Below are 22,473 nucleotides of genomic sequence, written 5' to 3'. Positions count from 1 at the left end.
TCTCATTCTGTAGCCAAGAATAGTATCAGATGCATACATTTCCACAAGCATTGTACACAGGTACACGTCACCATTTTCACTCCTTTACTCTCTCATGCATTCTCTGTATCTCTCTATCTAGCTTTCTCTTTTGTATCAGATGAAAATAATTTCCGCTGAACTTCACACAGGTTAACCATCTCGTGTCTCTCTGACACTTTTTTTTCCCTTTTTTTAAATAAGTTCTTATGTATGTGTATTAGTTTGTCTGATGAAACAGCATGCTCTTTGAACGAGCGTACGATTTTGTAGGAATTTGTTCCTATTTTGCGCGCGAGGTTGACGTGTAAAACTGTTATTAGTAGCGCTATTCGCCTATTAGTTAGTACGTGGCTGAAGACATCAGCTGTCGTTGGATGGAGAAGCTCGACGGGTTTGAAAGATAAGGTGTTGGTGTGGGTGCAGTCATGTAAAAGGCTTTGTCACACTGCTATTGGAGCTCAGCACAGGGAATTTCCCCATGCACCTCGCTCCTGTGCTGCTTGAATATTTGCTCGAGAATGATCTGAGTCAAGGGTCTCTCACTGTGTCACACACTCACTCACACAACTACGGATCGCTCTCTCCATGTGAGCGCTTTCTCCCCCGTTCTGTCCTTCTCAGAAATCGTGTCGTCTTCCAGTCTTTTTCGCAAGCTTAGTTGATTAGTGGTGCGTTTTGTGGAACAGAGGGTTCAGAGGGGCGAACCCTGTTATGCATCGGTACACAAGTCACTAGTGAGCGCTCTCCTGTCACAGCAGGATAATCAGTTCAAACTGTCTAAAGTGGCTGACAAGCAGCACATTCACACGTTTTGAGATCAGGCCTTTGATTCACATCATTAGGTTTTAATTCAGGCTATGTCTGATTATCTGCGAGACACCCGATCTATGATCTGTGACATATCAGTGACCTGGGGTGCATAATGTTACTGTTTTTAATTTAAATGAGTACCAGTGCTCTGTTGATCACTACCCACCACTAGCAACATTGAAAAGAGTTTCAACAGAATGGATGAACTCATCTTGAATCCAGTGTTAATAAAAGGAACAGTAGTGACGTTGATCTGATTTCAAATCTGCATTTACATTTATTCATTCAGCACACGCTTTTATCCAAAGCGACTTACAAATGAGGAAATACAAGCAAAACGATATATCAAGCAGAGAACAATACAAGTAGTGCTACAATACAAGATCTTTAATTGAGTTCCAGAAGAACATGCACACACACACACCCTTGCGACCGCATGGAATGAAATAGCTGTAGGATGATACCAATTATTTTCATACTTAATAGGTTTATGAGTGTACCGCGATCACGAGGGTCTTTTACCCACTGGAAGGGATTTCTGGTTGTAATAAGTTCTGGATTAGTACATAGTAAACCGAAGAACTGTGTGACACTTGTATACGTTCTAGTGCAGTGGGTACGAGAGTCCATGCATACCAAATTAATTATGAGACTGAAGTAAGGATGAGCATGTGTGGGTGGATTGATTATGAGTGTTCATGCAAATTGCAAACAAGCCTAGCCATAATTTGTTTCAACGTGTTTTTAAAAAAAAAAATATATATATATTTTCATTAGAAAAAAAAAAAAAAAAAGCAAGAGTAGTTTTTTTTTTTTAATCAATAAATAACGATTGAAATGTCTTTTAAGGTCCTTTTCCCTTCACACACACAAAACACATCTTAGAACATGGCCGTGTCCACACAAACACTCACTCATAAGCTTTAAATGCAGATTTATCTCTGTATATAAACACGATATCCACATTTAGTACTCTGAATCTGCTTAAAGAGTCACAATGATAAAAAAGCACAAAGCACAAAAAGAAAAACTACAACTACACTGATGTAAGTGTTTGTTCTGAGAAATAGCTGTTACATTCAGTTAGTGTGAAGAGACAGACGCAACAAACAAGCATCGCTCAAGATTCTAGCCAGTTGTTGTTTAAGGTGCCGAATGTACTGCATGCAAGCTCACACATACCTAAACCTTAACCCCTTTTTAAGAGCACATAATGTCACACGCACTATTCAGTGTCACCCACTACATAGCATGACACACTTTGAAAGTAGTCAATGTGGCAGCTCAATTTGAGCTGAGGAAGCAGATTTTCTCTTTTTAAAAACAACAACACGAACAGTGCAACACACATGCTAGCAGTCCAGCTTTACTTTTGCGTTTTTGTTTGCTTTTTTGTTTTTTTAATCTAATCTTATCTGCATGTGATATATTTGCGTACCGGCCGTCTGAGAATGACTAAGACATGAGTAAGATTTTGATGTGTTTATATGTGTCTATGCATACGGGTGCGTGTGCGTGTGCGTGTGTTTGTGTCTGTGTGTGTGTGTGTATCTGAGAGATAGTATGTAGGAGAGCTGTAAGGAGTGTTGTATCTGTGATGTGGTGTGTGTGTGTGACTCATTGTCAGAGTTTGAAAATAGCGGCATCTGATAATTTCTCAAGCGTTTTTCATGTTTTAAGGAATGTAGAGGTTAAATGGTTGGGTTTGTTGTTGTTTTTTTGTTTTGCTGTTTAGTCTGGAATAAAATCTTCACAGTGGATTTATACATGAACGGCCGTTACCTCACCTAGAGAAGGTAAAACAAACTTTGATCTGCATTTGTACTCTGATCTGTTCAGACTGACTGAGTGATGATCAGTAGTGAAGTACAGTCTGGATTACCAGTGATATTCTAAAGTTTCATCTTTAAAAAATAATATTTAAAAATAAATAAAATAAGTAGTGCTAAATACTCATGAAAAGTGTATTTTTTGTCTCAGTATAGCCTGAGAAGTGAACTTCTACATCTTAAAATGGATTAGTCTGAAGTGAAGTCTTCATGTGGCTTCTACTGTACTGATAAACCTCTGACGTGTGTGTACCGCAAGATGCAGTAAAATCATTTGGATTCATTTTCATGGGTTTCTATACCTCTTTGCACTATTCAAACAGCACTGGTTTTTTTGAAATATAATTTCGATCGAGTTGTCATTCTCACATAGTGGCCACAGGCTTTGTGTGCAAAAACGAAAGCTGAGAAACACCTACATACCTTATAACACAATGGTATCGTATTTTCATGAATGTTTGATGTTACGGTAGAATTTCATGGATCGATTTTTGTTCTTGTGTATTGTAACAACTGTACTGATGATGTATATAAAAGTACATATATAACGACAATGAAACTACGGTAATGCGTGAAACTGCGACTTTTTTCTTTTTCTTATTCAGTCTGTGGTATCAATATGACTTGAAGCAGGATCGAATACAGACTTATTTACTGCTTTTTTTTAATTAAACTCCTGTCAAATGAAGGTCTGTTTTTCATCATACATCTTACAAAAGCGATTCCGCTCTTTTCTGCCGTGCCATTACCAGAGCAGATTGTAAAGAAAGTCCTGACGAGCTTTTTCGCAGTCCTTCTTGTTGTATTATGTTCCGACGTTATATTCTGTCCTGCAATCATGTCAAACTGTTCAAACGTATCTATCATGTAGAGTATATTTGTAAATTCACTTTGTATCACAAACAGTTTATCAAATCAGTTTATAAAATCTCACTTTCCAAGCCATTATGGATTTTATTTATTTTGAGTTGTAAAATTCATGTAAATTCAAAGTCAAAGCTAAGTTGGCTTTTTTTAGTACACAATTTTATTTAATTTTTTTGGTAATGCTTACATGGAAACACATGGAGAGCAATCATACAACATACATTCAAACTTTGTATTATTAGACATTTTAAAATACATTACGCATTCAAAATATAAATCCTGTGGGTGTTTGTTTAGACTGTATACGTGAAGAAAAATGGGTTATTAATTTAAACACTGCACAGTAAGACTGAAAATAAATAGCAGACGAACAAGAAACTATATCTTTCAAAGTTAAACCAATCGGTCGGCTGGTTCTGGGATAGCGCTGTGGGTGAGAACTGACGCTGTTCATAACTTGTGCTGTGCCTAGAGGGAAACTGTACCAGTATCGGTGGCACAGTTGTACAACTGTAAACACATATTATTTCATGTTTAAAAACGATTTTAAGAAATATGAAATTGTGAACTTTATAGGAGTGCGTCTGCTGCAAACCCTCCATTTTGGTTTTGCTGTGTCTTATCAGTGTCCACAAAAATGACATCATCAAAAATCATGACCTGATTGGTCATCGTAATCATTGGTCTGTGCCAGCGAGAGTACCACAGCAATGGTATATGATTTATTTTTTAAAAAAACACTGACCATGCCCGTGGATATATGAGCACATGCGAGTATGAAGATTCGTTTAAGTTTAACAGTTAGATTATGGCTTCACTATTCTGCACAGTCATAACATGAAAGGTCACGTTGTGCACAGTGAGTGTGTGTGTGGGTGTGTGTGTGTGTGTGTGCACGCAGACATAAGGCCTTGTCCAAACCCCAGGCTCGTTAGGAGGTGGGGTCACTATTGTGCCACTGCTCTGTACAGTCATAACAGAAAAGATCAAATTGTACACTGTGTATGCGTGGGTGTGTGTGTGTGTGTGTGTGTGTGTCACCTGGTCACAAGTGTGTATTACTCATGGATGAGCAACACTAGAACTTTACCTGCCATCTCACTCACACACGCACACACACACACACACACACACACACACACACACACACACACACACACACACACACACACACAGTCAGCACTGCATTGTTATTTCCATCACAGTCGAACTGAAACTGCTGCTTCCTGCCACATGATGCCAACAGGTTCATACTAAAACTTATTAGACAGAAAGGAGTGAATTCAGATGTACACACACACACACACACCCACACACACACACACACACACACACACACACACACACACACACACACACACACACACACAAAATCTTAGATAAAACAATTATCATAATTAATCCCAACCAAATTACATTCCTGACTTTTGTACCTATATGCATTTTCCTATTAGTTTCTCATGAGCAGTTATTGGGGTGTTAGTCAATTGGGGCTAAACCAATTGTACAACATTTTATAATATTAATTGTGATTATTATTATTATTGTGAGTTATGGATCGAAATAAGTATAGAGACCATGGAAAAATATGAGAAGTGTTTACATCTCGTCTTGTTCATATGTTTGTGATTTCTATTTATTGTCTTTTATGGGTATAAACTCATATTTGGTTGATAACATTTTACATTTATTTTAAATCACATATAAAATACATATAACTTTTAATTTTTATTTATTTATTTTCTTTTAGGCATTTGAGCTTTCAGTTTTCATTATGACTTGAAATGCAGAGCAAAAGTCATATCTAAACTAATGGTAGGCCAGAGAGATAACGCTGCTGGTTTTTTTTGTTGTTTTTTTTTGTAAACATGCTGGATCATCAGTCTCATTTTCGGAAAGTCAGTGCCAGCTGATACAGTATTAAGTGTCTCCCACAGATACTTTATGATACGTAGACATCTCACTAAACATTATTTCACTGAAGCGAGCTCAACTGAAAATAAAAATAAAATCTTTTAAAATATTAGACTTGTCTGATTAGTTTCACTCTATCTATCTGCTGACATTTTCCTCCGAATTTCCTATAACATACTCCTTGAAATAGCAAAATGTCCTTTCAATTATAATCATAAACATAAAATATCCTTTAAAAAGTCCATCTTTTCCATTTTCAATTGTTCTTTAATCCTTTGTAGCACCTGAAAAACAATTACGATAAGGCACGATTGTGGGCGCCACGTTTCTACAGTATATAAACATGCCATAACCACAACTCCTTCCAGTGAATTTCCTCTTCCTCATTTCTGATTTATTCCTAAGTAAGTAGCAATTTTTTTGTTTACCGGGGTTGCATAAAACATTTTATTCATTTAAAATATGAATGAAAATGAAATTGCAAAAGGATTCTTTATCATCATTTTTAATTGTTTAATCATTTTAATAGTACCTTTTAATTTAAAAAAAAATTATTTGTACACCCGTTCCACTCTATTTCATTCCGCTGAATATATTTGTCCGTTAAAGATATTAAAATTTACCTCAAAATCATTCACAGACACTAAACTATTCCCCATGCCTCACACGCTGAGTAGCCACAAATCAATATAAACAATTAGCCTCTACATTAACAAAATGCTTACTGGTTAACAATAAATACAAAAAGACTAGCGCTAAATAAAAAATGAGTTTCACAGACACTTCACTGCAGTATTATATTTATCGGGTATAGCTGTATCACTTTTTGTATTTAAGCACAGTTATGCGTTTCTCATTATACATATTTCAACATATCACAAAGAACATAATCATATTACCCTCGAATTAAGTCTTATTCTCTCTCTCTCTCTCTCTCTCTCTGTACAGAGTGCTCTCTGGGCTCTGAGGGAGAGGATGAGGGTTGTGCATGGGGGACGGATGTGCAGGATGAAAGAATTGAACAAGACAAGATGAGTCTGACAGCCAGCGAGGGCACAGAGGCTGGAAGTCCTACTCGCTCCACCCGCGCCCACAGTCTGAGCCCCTCGCTGGAGCACTGGGACGAGACTGAGAACACGACCGTCCCGAGTACCACGGGAGAGCAAGAGAACCGTGCATACAGTAAGTAGATATAATTACATGACCAGATGTGTTCAGAGATGAAAACTCCTTATCCCTGTCAGTTCTTTACAAAATCAACAGGCAGTGGACCAGGTTTAGAAAATGAGCTCGAAACGTTCTTTAAAAAGCGCTTAAAATGTCAAATGACAAACAGGCCTCGGCCTTATATAGAACGTACATGCGAATCGAACAGACTTTAGTCTAAAACATCTGCCAGTAATAAAAAGAGAACAGAGACTTTTCAAATTCAGCAGTCCAGTGCGTATCCAACTGAAATTTACACCGGCTGATTTAGCATTTATTAACATGATAACCATCGTTTTTTTTTTTTTTTTTTGGATATACACTTATAGCTACCCAGTGTGTTTAGTAATGATGTTTTACGCATGATTACAATCATTGCAATAACTGTGACTCCAAACCAGTTGCCTGACTTCAGCAATTTCCAACACCTACGAGATATTAGAGATGATAAATAACCGAGCGGAAAATGAAACTTCTTGCTAGCATTTAGATAAGAATCAAAGGTTATTTTCAATAAGCTGTCACATCATGCATGACAAAGGGCTTTCGTGTCAAACAAGATGACATTCCCATACTAAAGTCAAAAGTAAGTAAGTACAGCTTTCCTATATATTATATTCGTAGGGATAAAGAAAACTTATACAGCTCATCTATAGAAAGTCATTGCATACTCATTTTTCGTGAAGAAAGAAGAGAGTCCGAACAGCAGTTAGGTGCTCTGCCTCTTCTCTGGCCACAGTAGAGAAAGCTGGAAATATGATGCCAACATCTGTAAACATTTGAAAAATCCTCCTCAAAGTCACAGCACAGTGCTGGCATTTGTCCTGTCTTTTCTTTTTATATTATTATTTGATAGTTTTTTTTGGCTCTCTGGTCGCTTATTGGTCTCGTGGGAGAATCTCAGAAACATTTTCCATATTTCAGCTCTCATCATGCCCATTACAGAGCCCTTTAAATTCCCACGACAAGCCTTTTCTTTCTTTCTTTCTTTTTCTTTCTTTTTTTTTTTTTATATAAAGTTTTCTTAAACAAAGAGTAGGAAAGTATACCCCAATTATCTTTTTTTTTTTTCTTTTCCCTGTGGTGTCCAATATAGTGCTTCTCAAATCTAATCCAGTAAGATGGAGTGCTCTGTTTTCTCTTCAACTTCAACTTGACTCCACTTATCCCTTGATTTCAACATACATTTCTCATTTCATGAGTTCGTGTTCGCACTTTTTCTCCACGTAGGATTGTGTGTGCATTATGTGATTATGTGGAGAAACATGTGAAGGTGCCTTTCATCGTGTTATTGCCTGGATTTACGCCTGTGAATTCGAGTGAACGCGTGTGACATCACGTGAATGATACGTGAGAAAAGCATGTCCTACATGTGAATGGAAATGAATCGTGTGGAAAAACGTGGAAAAGATGACAAAAGAAAGAAAGAACATGTGTGGGGAAAATACGTTGTGACGTTGTGTACGTAAAAAAAAAAAAAAGATATGAAATTCACATTTTTTTTATTTACATGTCATGTACTGTACTCTATGTGCATGTTCTGTAAGGGTTATTATAACCGTCATAGGCTAAAAAAGAAACATGTAAAATATGTCTTTAATATTGGGGTGAAGCTGAGAAATAGTATGAACTCATTAAATTAAACACCACAAGACAAACAAATGCATGTGTGCAAATATCCGATTTTTTACTGAAGCTGTATAGCTCAGGCGGCCGGTACTGTATAACCACAAGGTTTGGGCTATTATTACAACATGGACAGTGGAAGCTTGTTGAGAATGAGCAAAAAAAAAAAACCCAACTTTTTTTCCTAAAGTAATTATGACGTTAGATCAACATTGGCCTTGCTGTCTAATATCAGCACACACTGCCTCTGCTCCCTCAGCACAGAACGATGCCCGTGTAATGGAGGACTGGACTCGGTATGACTTCCTCATGGAGCTGAGAAAAGTGTCCCAGCTTCCTGACTCACGACACAGCCAGCAACTCAACGGCTCCGTCGCGTCCTACCACACACCTGGTGTGCAGGATGATACACCATCCACCTTGTCACCGGGTGTTCTGGAGTCACCTGAGGGAAAAGGTATATCATTCTAAGGCTGATTTGGAAAGGGTTTTCTGTGTTTGGAACCGGAACTCGAAAACGTTTACACCCAAAAATCCCAATTATAGTGAATTTTCTTTGCGCGGATGTTTCAGGAAGATTCAAATGCGTCACAGAGCAAACAGTTTACTGCTGCACCATTCAGGAACGTGCTCATTTATATTTAAACAACTTTTCTCTATATTGTTCACTGGTATGTTTTTTAAGATCTTCTGATAGGTTACTTTTGTATGTCCCTCGATCCCATTTAAGGGGACAGAGCTTTTTCAGTTGCCGCCCCTTGTTTATGGATTCAATTGGCACTGGATATCCACCCTTGCACCTTCTGTTATCATTTTTAAAAAGAAGCTGAAAGCATTTCTCTTCTCCCGGGCATTTTAATCTAATTTTTACTATTGTCTATTGTCTGTCTCTATTTGGTTTTCTTCTGTTTTCTATTGAACTTTTTCTTACTCTGTTCAGCACTTTGGTCAGCTTTGTTGTGTTTAAATGTGCTATATAAATAAAATTTACTTACTTACTTACTTACTTACTTACTTACTCATACTTTCTTCTTCTCCAAACACAGTTTTAAATAAATTACCTTTTTACAGACTTAAAGACTTTTCATGCTCGTATTTCTACCTTTAAAAATAAATTAATACTTGTCATTGAGTGTACTTCAAGTATACTTAAACAATGCTAGCATATCAAAGTACACTAGAATTCTCTTTAAATATACAGATACATGACAGCATACCTCAAGTAAATTGTACATCTCTCAAAGTGTACATTAGTCTATTTGTGTTAAGGTGGATAAAGTTGAATGGACATCATTATCTTGGTACATCTGAGCACAATGTATGAGATCTGAAATTCAATATGAGATTACTGGGGGCTTTATACTGTGGGGGGGGAAATGGAGACACGGGAGTTAAGAGTCTATTTCCTTTCAATCCTGTTTAGGAGTACTGATCGACATGATAACATTTCTTTTCAGAATTTACTTATGGGAACTGTGGGTAAAATTAGGTCATGGTGAGAACTGTTCATTTACCAGACACTTTGTTGGGTAGATATATCATGTGTAGTGTATCTCCTCAGGGATTTTTTTCCCCCGCTCAGCCTGACTGTTCTCCAGCTATTAATAAATTGTATAAATTGTGATTTCTAGTTGTTTAGTCCGATCTCACAGACGTTTAGCTAGGCCAAATGTGACCAAATACAGTTAGTGTGAAAAGGTCAGGTCAAATCAGGACAGCTCGGCAGCTTGCAAGAATCAAAGGTCGTGAAGTGGGGGAGGGGTGGATCAAACTAACAAGAAAATTGTTGGTCCGATGGAAGCAATACAAGAATAAGTAATTAATTACTATGAATTACTATTTTATATATATATATATATATAAATATTTTATATATATATATATATATATATATATATATATATATATATATATATATATATATATATATATATACATACACATACATACATACCTTGCTGACAAGAGAGACAGGAGGAAGACGTGGCAATTTCAGGCACAGCGTGCGACTCAATTTGTCTGCGGCAACTGCAACCGGGACTGCCACTCATGGGTTGGCTTGTACAGTCACTCAAGAAGGTGCAAATAAATCCACCCGAAACGGATGCTACACCATCGTCTCCCGAACATGGAAGGATGCCAGATATATATACATACACACACACAAAAGAGTTTATATATATATATATATATATATATATAAATGTGTGTGTGTGTGTGTGTGTATATATATATATATATATATATATATATATGTGTGTGTGTGTGTGTGTATATATATATATATATGAATGTGTGTGTGTGTGTGTGTGTGTGTGTGTATATATATATATATATAAATAAATTATTTTAGTAAAACATAAAAAATAAGTTATAATAAAGTTATTATTCTTTAAAAAAAGTTATGTAATGGTATTTCATAAATTTAGTATACAGTTACAGATGATGTGATAAGGAAAATGATGAAGAAAAGGATCAGATGCTGTAAAGAAAAGTGGTTGTGCCATGACACATCTAACAAGTTAATGTTTTGTGGAGATGCTGCTTTTATGTTAAGTGATTAATTTGTAATTCATATATTTTTGCCTGAAATTTTTTGAAGAAAAAATAAAAAACTATGCTCGGTGGCTAGAATTAATACCAAGCCATGGTTGTCACAATGATATGCTTAAAAAAAAAGTTATTTAATTTTTTTTTTTTCGATGAAATTATAAGTATCAGGGCCTTTTCTGCCTAGCAGAATAGTATGTTTTTACAAATGAAAAAATATCAGCAATAATCCAGATAACTAAAAATAACCTTTACCTTTGGTAACCAGTGTTCTCTTCCTGATTAACAGACGCAGACCCTGGGAGCCCTGATCCTACAGGGACAGAAATGCAGGTGTGTCCATTTTGCCAGCAGTCATATCAGCAGGGCACCTATCTCAGAGAACACATGAAGTTGTGCCAGAGGGAGGGAGGGCACAGTGTGTGTCCACTCTGTGGCTACAGCACTCCATACAGGGCACAGATGGAGCGGCACATGGCACTACACGCCCAGGTTAAAGAGAAGGTGGGAGCTCACGCTGCGATACATGACTTCAACAAACTACAGAAATACTGTAAAGGATGATCACACTGGACAGTTCGATTTTACATGACTTTCTGATGCGCGTGTGTGTTACAGAATTCTGTCTCTGACACCAACACGGAAAACCGGAAGTTTAAGTGTACACAGTGTGGAAAAGCCTTTAAATACAAGCATCATCTTAAGGAGCATCTACGCATTCATAGTGGTAAGAAAAATTTGTTTTTTAATTTGCATAATCATAAAAAAAAAAAAAAAATGAAAAAGAAGTTCTCATGCAAATACACACAGAATGTTGTTACATTATGTAGTGAAACTGTGACTAGTTACTCCGTAGCTTTAAAAAATATTCTTAGTAAGATTAGTAAAATTACTGAGATTACTAATCCAAGTAAGATTTTTGCTAATAAATTCACGGTATGATTTGTATAATTAAATGAATACGTATAACATGCTCATGCATTTCAGTTGGATTCCAGATGGCAGTAGAAGTTGTGGTGGTGTTAAGATTGTGTCATTTAATTATTTACGACTCTGATCAACTAACTGTGCCATATAAATAGTGTTTCTGTAGAAACACTAGTTGATGTTGAGACAGAACCCATAGAAACATGACCTTTCCACTGAATAAGATTAAAATAATATGCTTGTAGTAGGGAAACATTCACATTTCACAATTCACCTTATAACACGAGATCTAGTGTTATAAGGTGACCTCCCATACTTCATCTGCTGTCACTTTGATATCTCTGTGCTCAGAGTGTATCTCGCTGACTAATAGTTTTCTCACCGCAACCAATAAAATGTGGCTAAAATGTGACTAAAAGACACGTTCGTTTGATGTCTGGAGTGGTTAAATAAGGAAGAATCATAATGATGTTTTGACCTTTTATGAACATCATTTCAGCACAATGCAAAACAGTGTTATTTGGTGCAACTATATCAAAATCAGCTTTGAAGCAGCATTTGGAATTGCCATTAAATATTTCAAGGTGGGTTCAAATCTGAAACCCCCAACCCACCTTCAGCTACACCTCTGGTGGTGAGTCACAGACGTGCAGAAAAATCTGTAGTAAATATTGTTTTGTCATTTTAGGTGAGAAGCCCTACGAGTGCTCCAACTGTAAGAAACGTTTCAGTCACTCAGGCTCCTACAGCTCACACCTGAGCAGCAAAAAGTGTCTCAGTGGGGGCGGATCAGGGAACGGCGCATATTTCAATGGCCACGCTCACCCTGCCTACCTCTTCCCCTCCCCGACGTCACCCCCTGTAGTTGGAAGCAGGAATGGTAACAGAGGGAAGAGCTCTCCATGTGTTCCATTGAGTCATGGCTTCACAGACCAACTAGCCAATCAGGGACAGGAATCTAGTTCTTCTGCACTCCGAACTTCGGATCTAAGCAGACCGTGGGATTCTGTTGCAGCCATGAGGATGGGGGTGTTTAAAGGGACTACACTTTTGCCCTTGCTACACTCTGGTGGCAAGTTTGAACAGCTCCTGCAGGAAATGCTCCGAAAGGAAGTGGAGAAGGATGAGCAGTTAGGAAGTAGGCAGGACAAGGGCGAAGAAGACAAGACAGAAAGAAGAGAGGGGAAAAGTGATGTGCCTGTCGGTGCAGTATCATGTCAGCGGTGCTTCCAGCTGTTTCCAAATGAAGTTGTTCTAAAGCAGCATGAGAGATATCTATGCAAGGGAAAAGATGAGCAGGATGCTGTACAGATGCACTGCATCAAAGAGGGATCACCGCTTAACTTCTCCCGTGTCTCCCACAACCTTTACGACACACAGAAAACTCCTTCCACACCTAATGGAATGAGCAGAGAGCTCTCTTCTCCACAGCAGGCATCCTGGCATTCGCTTCCACAGCAGCTCCTTGTGCCAATGCCATCACCTTTGCACTTCCGCTCTGATTCGGCACATGCCTACTGGACAAACAGAAAGACAGACAGCCCCGGAAACTCCAGCATCATGAGCCCCACTTCGCCCTCGCTACAGGAACACCGACGTCCAGGCTTCAGCTCTCCATCAATCACATCACCATGCCAGCCTCTTCAACACAGACCGTCACCCAGATCCGAGAGTTCTCAGAGCGAACCCTTAGACCTTTCCATTCCCAAAGCACGTAAAGGCTCAGAGCCTGGCTCGGACTGCAACGGCAGCTCACCACAGACAGACCACAGGGATGTGGAGCATATGACCAGAAGGTTAAGCCCACTATCCCATCACGAAGTAGGCGGGGCCTATAGACCTTTATTTGGAAGTGCAGTTTTCAGCAGCTACCCCTTTTTTAATCCCATCATGTCAAGTGGTCTCGCAGCAATGGGGCATAACGGCCTGACATCACTTCCTCTGACGCCACCAGCACCCAGCCCTGGGTTCCTCTATATGATGGAAGCAGAGTCTGAGACCATGCTGAAAAGAATGCATCAGGAGATAAACCTCATGGTGAGAACACATGTTGAATCAGCAACCCAATCTGACCTCAAACATCATGTGGCCACTAATAATATTTCCTTCTTTGATTATCTGCCACAAAGGAAAAGAACATGAACTATCATGTATATTTTTAATGATATTTGCTGAAACATTCTCATTAAACCCATATTAAAACCTGTACCGAAACCCACCCACAGCCCCTTCCTCAGTTTTTAACAATATAAGCAATTTGTACTTTCATTTCAACTCAGGGGCTCTTATTCAGGAGTACATCATAAGTTAAGAACTATCTTTAGTGCCACATAAAGAATCATAACACGTCTCTTTGGCTCTTGTCGGTTGCTCTTGATGCATTTGTTTCCCCCATTTGTGCTGTAAACAAGTATATTACTCAGAGGGGAATTCCAGCCCCAACATGCTTAAAGGGCAGAGAAAATGCAAGCCTGTTTACACACAGTTACAAATTTCACACTCATAAAATGACTTCACAAAAGATGCATAGTGTGCACTTTAGAGCATATATTATTATTTATCCATGGGCTTCATATTCAATGCGGTCACAGACCCCAATTAATAAAATGAATGTCTGTCTTTAAGGGTGATTCCAGAAAACGAGGAAATCTGGACTACCTCACGCTGATGGAGGAAAGCCTGGACGGAGATCATATTCCAGGGAGAAAGAGACTCAGGAAGACAGAGGACGGATTATACGCCTGCGACATCTGTGACAAAAGCTTCCAGAAGAGCAGCTCTTTGCTGCGCCACAAATATGAACATACAGGTACCGACACCACGACTGTGAATGTACTGTTGCACTGTACATCAGCAAGACCTGATTTAGCTTTGTGGTTTGATGTTTTTACTAGGAAAGTTGATTGAATTGAATGGCAGCTAAGAAGAATTTACTCGTACCAGTCATAATTGTTATCTTTGCGTCATGATTATTGAAGACCTCGGCAGAAGCACTGTTCTGGAGGGACTGATATTGGTCAGGATGTTTACGACACAAAAAAACTTTCAAAAGTGAATAATCTGTAGGCCTATAAATTATATTTACAATACTTTGATCATTTGTAATAATATAGTTTCTGTTACAGAGATTGGTACATATTATTACATAAGGAATAATACAAACAGGGTGTGCTTTTATGGGAAAATAATTACAGACAGGGTGAGGTCACCCCAAAGAGATTATTTTTCCAAAAACACTACAACCCCAATCAAATTTTTAAAAAATGTATTAACAACATGTCATGCATTGTATTGGTTTATATTAACATTAATGTTGTGGAATGCCCACAAAACAAGTTAGTTCCTATAACCAGTTTCCCCTCCTCCATTCTCTCTTTAAATTTAAAAAAAAATGTCAAAACCCTCTGTCATTAAATATTTCTTGGGCCAGAAAACTTAACTGAAATATATATATATATATATATATATATATATATATATATATATATATATATATATATATATATAAACTTTATTTTTATATAGTGCCTTCAAAGCAGCTTCTCAAGGCACTTTACACAATAACAAAATATTAAGAAAATTAAATAAATAAATAAATTTATTTATGGTTAAAGCCATTGAGAAAAAGCAAACCTAAAAAAATTTGTTTTTAGGTTAGATTTAAAAATGCTTAAATTCTGTGCATCTCTAATATGAGCAGGGAGGGTCTAATATGAGCAGGGAGGGTCTAATATGTCTCTAATATGAGCAGGGAGTGAATTCCAGAGTCTAGGAGCATAGGACGAGAAAGCCCTGTCCCCTACAGATCGCAACCATGTCTGTGGGACAGCCAGTAAACCAGCTCGAGAGGCGCAAATGACGCTTGGGGGTATATAAAGTTAAAAGCGCAGACAGATACTGAGGGGCCAGACCATGCAGTGCCTTATGGGAGCATAAGGATTTAAAAATAACGTGAAACCTGACCAGGAGTCAGTGCAAGGACTTCAGTATTAGAGTGATGTGTTCATTTCTCCGGACACTAGCCAGGATCCTAGCAGCAGAATTTTGCACACATTGCAATTTATTTAGCGTGGTTTTAGAAACCCCAGCAAGAAGTGCATTGCAGTAATCAATACGAGAAAATACAAAAGTGATGATAAGCCTTTCAGTCACAGGAAAAGATAGCATAGGGCGAAGTCTAGCGATATTTCTGAGATGAAATTCTTGACAGTAGATTGTATGTGTGGGTCAAAAAAACAAACTCGAATCAAATATGACTCCTAGATAAAAAAAAATAATAATAAAAAAAACAACTTACGTAAACTTATCTCTGGAGACGTTTTCTAAAAATGACCTCCTCCTCCCCAATCCCCCGACCCCCAAGAAGCTTCAACATATCAACAATTACACCATTTTTTATGTGGAGAGTCTGCCATGCAAGTTCCTGTAAGTTAACTGTTACAGTAGAAAGGAAAATATATTAAACAGTGTGCATTCATTTAAACCTGCGAGAGCCGTGCTGTTACAGAAAAAACCCTCTGACCGTTTGAGATTTGAGAATTCAACAGCGTCATGGTGTAAACTGGAATATATCACCAGTCTATTTAATCGCAAAAATACAAGAACCATGTAACTAAATGTCTTTTCTTTCTGTCATTTTAGGAAAGCGGCCCCATGAGTGCCAGATCTGTAAGAAAGCGTTTAAACACAAGCACCACCTGATTGAGCATAGCCGGCTTCACTCCGGAGAAAAGCCCTATCAGTGTGATAAATGTGGCAAGCGTTTCTCGCACTCAGGCTCCTACTCACAGCACATGAACCACCGCTATGCATTCTGTGGTCGAGACAATGACCCAGACGCCCAGGGAGAGGAGCCGGTTTTGGGGGACATGGCTCTCTACACACGCCCACACATCAAGCTTCATCCTGAGACAAGAGACAATCCGCTCACGCTGGAGGAAACAACCACATTCCTCAGTGATTCCAGCCTGGACGGGGCTCCACTAGGATTCCGAGCAGAAGAGGAGGACGAGGAGGACGAGGAGGAAGAAGAAAACTCGCTTAGCAATCATGCACACAAGAGAAGGGTGGAGAAAAGAATGGAGACCGAGGACAGAAGTAGACACCAGGAACAGTCAAGTGGCAATAGTAAGAAGACAAATGAAAAGGTGGATGAAGGACAGGACACAAAAAACAATCATCACAATAGCAAGATCCAAGTGGAGCGTGATGAGGAAGAAACATGAATCAAGAGACAGTATAAATGCTATGGACACTTTTAAGTTTTGAGTCAATTTGCCAAAGATGTGTAAAATACAAAGACACTTTTTAATAGAAGAGATTTTGAATGCCGTAAGTGCTTAAATGTCTGCCTCGTGCCTTTGGATCGATGCTGATTCAACACAATAATGCGAAACATGCACACCATTACTATGAATACAGTGACATACACGCACAATGACTAGGTAACCAAAACTGGACTGTATATTTTGTGCTCACTAAATACTGTGTTCTTTAAAGCAAATTTTTTTTTTTGGACCAAAAATATCATACAGGTTACCCAAAACTATCACAAAGTATAATAGTTGGTATTATACTACAACAGTATAATACTTTTTAAGAAATAAGAGCCACTTTGTATGTCGTCACATTTGTAGTTTTACTGTACTCAATCATGGGTACAGACAAAAAAAAAAAACAATTAGAAGATATTTTTTTGTGGATTAACCAGGTAAACAACCGCATATCCACTCAAATTAAATTTTAGCATTCATTCTCTTTGTATCATTTTTGTCCCATTTATCCCTTATGGGTAAATTAATTAGAGGGCTGATTCTGAGTATATAGGGGGTTTTCACCATCATAATTATCTTAACATGAAGGATATTCTAAAATAAAAATTGATGGACATCTATATTTGCACTATGAACAACAGTAATATGATGAACAAGAACTTTCATTCATTTCAACATTGACAACAAATCCAAAAGTATTGGATTGCACTCTCTATTGTCAGGTTATTTGTGTTCAAACGTACATCATGCCACTGTGATAGATTCCATGACAGAGAAAGAAGTGAATGGTCTATGTAGGCTGTCAAGCTCTGAAAAACCTGCTACATATGAGAGCTAAACATATTGCTATTGCATACTGCATTGCTGCATGAGACCGCAGACAGTGAGAAATATGACATTACTGAGGTTTGCTAATGTGCGGCGTTTAACTATGCAAGGGTTCCTGATCAATGCATAGCACCTGTAGCATTCAACTGCCCAAGCAGAAAATGGTGCTTTTTCCAGGTTTGGTTTCAGCTTTATCTTGTTTTAAGTCAGTGTTTATCTGTCAACATGGAAATGTTACCAAATGTATATTCCTATAAGCTATTTAAATATTCCGTCTAATTTGCATCAGTGTTGCTTTTTATACAGACTTAGTTAAGCTTTTGTACCATTTTAAAGAATTATTTGTGCATACATTTACGTACAGTCTAATAAAGTTGTACTTATCAATTCTCAGGTTTTTAATAGGCACAATGGTCAGTGTGAACTTGTGTTTTTTTTCCTTTTCTAAATCAGAGAATCTTTAAATATTTAAAATTTCATGTAGTTAGCTTGGGTTTTTGATCATATATATACTAGCTGCATTTTGTAAAGATAACAGAATGAATCATCTTCATCCCCTGTTGAGCAGTGAGGTCCCCTGTTTACATTCTGAGTAAGATGTAGACTTTGGGCTTTCCCGAAACTGCTTAACTACATAAATTAATATAAAAAAAGGAAATGAATTTGACACTGGAACACCACTGTGCTCATCTTGGCTTTATAACAGAGTAATACAGTATATAGTGGATATAAAAGGTCTACACACCCCTGTTAAAATGGAAGGTTCTTGTGATGTAAAAAAAAAAAAAAAGCTGAAGATAAATGATGTCAGAACAGTTTCTACTTTTATTGTGAAATTTTAACCTATTAATTATTAAAGTGAAAAGTAATAAGAATCATTTTAGGATAATTTTTATTTCTTTTTTCTTTTTTACAATAACCTGCTTGCATAAGTGTGCACACCGCTAAACTAATACTTAGTTGAAGCACCATTGGATTTTATCACAGCATTCGATCTTTTTGCGTAAGACTCAGTCAGTTTGGCACATCTTGACTGCAACACTTTGCCACTCTTCATTGCAAAAGCATTCTAATGCTCTCAAATTGTCAGGGCATCTCCTGTGCACAGCCCTCTTCAGGTCACCTAACAGATTTTTAGGTCTGGACTCTGGCTGGTCCATTCCAAAACCTTGAACTTATTTTGATTAAGCCATTCCTTTGTTGATCTGGAGGTTTGCTTCGGGTCATTGTCATGCTGAAAGGTGAAATTCCTCTTTATCTTCAGTGTTTGAGCAGAATACTTGCAGCTATTAATTATTACCCTTCCCTCCACCCTGATTAAAGCCCCAGTTCCAGCTAAAGAAAAACAGCCCCAAAGTATGATGCTGCCACCACCATGCTTCCCTGTGGGGATGGTGTTCTTTTGGTGATGTGCTGTGTTTTTTTTGTGCCACACACCTTTTGGTATTATGACCAAAAAGTTCAACTTTGGTCCATCAGACCATAACACATTATTCTACATGGTTTTGGGAGATTAGATTTTTTTTTTTTTTTTTTGGTTTAAGAAGGCTTCCATCTTGCCACCCTACCCCATAGCCCAGAGATTATTGTCATATGTAGGGAGAAACTAGTATTTGCAGGAAGTTGCTGCAATTCTTTTGATGTTATTTTTAACACCTCTTGGCAGCCTCCCTGACCAGTTTTCTACTGCTCTTCTCAACAAATTCCTTATATTTATATAGTGCTTTCTGGGCATTCAAAGAGCTTTACATTGTCTCCCCAACCACCACCAGTGTGTAGCGTCCACCTGGATGATGCGACGGCAGCCATAGTGCAGCAGAACGTCTACCACACACGAGCTATTGGTGGAGAGGAGAGGAGAGTGATGTAGCCAATTCAGGAATGGAGATTATTAGGGGGTTATGATAGATAAGGGCCAATGGAGGAATTTCAATGGAGGAGTTTATACCCTTACTTTTCACAAGAAGCGTCCTGGGATTGACTATTTATGGGGAAGTTATAAATGGTAAATGGTGCACTTATATAGTGATTTTATCCAAAGCTCTTTACACTGTGTCTCATTCACCCATTCACACACACTCACACACCAACGGTAGCAGAGCTGCCATGCAAGGCGCTAACTTGCCATCGGGAGCAACTTGGGGTTCAGTGTATTGCCCAAGGTGTATGGAGTCATGTGGGCCGGGAATCGAACCACCAACCCTACGATTAGTGGACAACCCGCTCTTCCACCTGATCCACAGCCGCCCAAAGCCAGGAAGTTCTGTTCTTAGTAGTGTCACTGTCGTGCCATATTTTCGCCACTTGATGATTATTGTCTTTACAGTGTTCCATGGTATATCCTTTGAAAAGTTTTATAACCTCCTGATTGATATTTTTCAACAATGAGATCCCATACTTGCTCTTTGCAGCCCGTGGTTTATCCAGTTGGATGTTACCAAGAAGATGTCCGGAAAAACCTATAAGAACAGCTGTATTTTATTTGGGGTTAATCAGTCCCTTTAATTGATGTCAGGTGTACATTAATTAGTATTTAACCTTAATTTAAATGTGATTGGTTGATTCTGAACTTGTCATTTTTACAGGGGTGTGTAGACTTTTTATATGCACTCTATGTATAGAGAACAATCAGTAAGAATATGTCTCTTTTTTCATTAATAAATTAAAACAAAAAAAGCACTCTGAACAGAACAGATGCAACAGTCTGGAACAAAATTCCATCGGTCAAAATGAATCAAAATATTTTAACATAGATCACGTGAGATTAAAGACAAGATAACGGCAATGAACAAAATATGAAGACACAGCAGATAAAGTTGACATCCATGTTATTTGCAAATGATGATTGTTTTGGTACCTTTTGCAGCTGAGATGAAAAGCAGCAACTCCAAGTCTGAGGTCATGGAGATACCTCCTTCAGTTGAGGGGTGAGATCTTGCTTCACCCTGGTGAAGGAGTTTAAGTACATTGGGATCTTATTCAGGAGTGTGAGCAACACACCAGTAACACTGATCAGTCGCTCAGTTTTCAGATGAAGAGCTCAGTTTACTGGATAGTTTACATTCACCAGGAAAGGAGGAAAGGGAATGAATGAATGTTGGGATAAATTCACACCTTTAATATCTGCATACCGTGTTGATATTTCTGTAAAGCTGCTTTGAGACAATGTCTATTGTAAAAAGCGCTATACAAATAAAATTGAATTGAATTGAATTGAATGAATGAATGAAAACGACCAGTTTCAGAACACCTTTACATATAGCCATCCACCAACTGCCTACAGTTTACCTGACAAAAGAAGCAATCGAAGCTAGAAACCTAACATACACTGGAAAGTGGTTAACATTACAGATGACCTGGTTTGTGAATTTTGGGCATATTCTACCCATCACAGATAACCACTCCAATCTGTCTGGTCATGACTACAATATAAAAGTAAAAAACACCTGTTCGTTTAATGTAGTTGTTTAACTTGCCTGTTAGACTGAGGATGATAACTCCATATGAGACTGATATTTATACAGAGAGCCTTTCATGTGAGATAGGAAAATGTGCAGTAGGAAATTATGCTAAGGGTATTAACTGGCAAGCCTTTGAAACAGATCAATAACCACATAACTTGTTGTGACTATTAGAGAATGGAAAATCTGTAAGGAAGTCTGTACTAAAAGGAGACTGGTACTGCTACATAATTGATATTGTTAAAGAAGACTAAGCCTGCATGTAGATTGAGTTATCCCTGGGACTAATCAAGGCCACAAAAAATTATTTTTGACCAGAGCAATTGTTTCTTATATTCCAGTGTGGCCAGAAGTGGGTGAAAGGTGGACTACCATCTACTTTATGAAGTATTACTTTAAATAGTTAAATACAGAGGTACTTGCTAATTTTTTTTTTTTTAGCTTTATCTCTGTGTAATTAAGTAAATAGGACAGCTAACATTCTAAAACCTTTAACAAATCTCATATACAGTCCCCTCCGAAACTATTGGAACGGCAAGAGCAAATTATTATTATTATTATTATTATTTCGTTGTAGACTGAAGACATTTGGGTTTGTTTCAGCTTTTATTTCCTGGTATTTACATGTAGATTTATTAAAGGACATAAAACAGCACATTTTGTCAGACCACCAAATTTGTAGGCAAGCAAAAATATTGGAACATGTAACTGACAGGTGTTTCTTGTTACCCAGGTGTGTCCTGTTAGATAGATTGTTTAAACAATAAATATCTCTAAATATCTACTCTTGGTTTTAGCCTTCAGTTTCACCTGCATTTTTTGTTAAAAACGATCAGCCAACATGAAGATCAGAGAGCTGTCTATGGGGGAGAAAGAGCGCCATTTTGAAGTTGGGAAAAGAGGGAAAATCTACCAGAAGCAGTGAACAAGCATTGGCTATAGCCAGTACAACAATTTGGAATGTCCTGAAAACAAAGAAACCACTGGTATAGTGGGTAACAGACACAGAATGGGTCTGCCAAGGAAATCAACAACAGCTGATGACAGAGACATTGTGAGAGCTGTGAAGAAACACCCCCAAAACAACAGTCAGTGACATCAACAACCTCTATAGGACAGGGATGAATGTATCACAATCTGCCGTTCAAAGAAGATATTGAG

At 37.9% G+C, this 22,473-nt stretch overlaps 1 protein-coding gene across 3 annotated transcripts in view; it reads left to right on the top strand.

Annotated features, from left to right (window-relative positions):
• The window catches only part of LOC108272195 (zinc finger E-box-binding homeobox 1), a 28,829-nt gene extending 10,591 nt beyond the window's left edge, over window positions 1-18,238 (top strand). Inside the window, exons 1-9 of one of the 3 annotated variants that reach the window (XM_017480464.3) lie at window positions 2,009-2,297; window positions 2,567-2,627; window positions 6,390-6,623; window positions 8,533-8,730; window positions 11,113-11,327; window positions 11,442-11,550; window positions 12,439-13,787; window positions 14,376-14,559; window positions 16,392-18,238. In XM_017480464.3, coding sequence (XP_017335953.1) covers window positions 6,473-6,623; window positions 8,533-8,730; window positions 11,113-11,327; window positions 11,442-11,550; window positions 12,439-13,787; window positions 14,376-14,559; window positions 16,392-16,975 — 2,790 coding nt within the window. In that variant the 5' untranslated portion in view covers window positions 2,009-2,297; window positions 2,567-2,627; window positions 6,390-6,472 and the 3' untranslated portion in view covers window positions 16,976-18,238. Of the gene's footprint in view, window positions 1-2,008; window positions 2,298-2,338; window positions 2,628-6,389; window positions 6,624-8,532; window positions 8,731-11,112; window positions 11,328-11,441; window positions 11,551-12,438; window positions 13,788-14,375; window positions 14,560-16,391 lie in introns of those variants that run through there. The other 2 variants (XM_017480463.3, XM_017480462.3) reach the window with 2 other exon arrangements.
• Window positions 18,239-22,473: the final 4,235 nt, after the last annotated feature.

The sequence above is a fragment of the Ictalurus punctatus genome, chromosome 11 (genome assembly GCF_001660625.3).
Source record: "Ictalurus punctatus breed USDA103 chromosome 11, Coco_2.0, whole genome shotgun sequence".
Taxonomy (NCBI): domain Eukaryota; kingdom Metazoa; phylum Chordata; class Actinopteri; order Siluriformes; family Ictaluridae; genus Ictalurus; species Ictalurus punctatus.
Note: the sequence above shows the minus strand (reverse complement) of the source record. Positions and strands in the feature narration are given on the sequence as shown.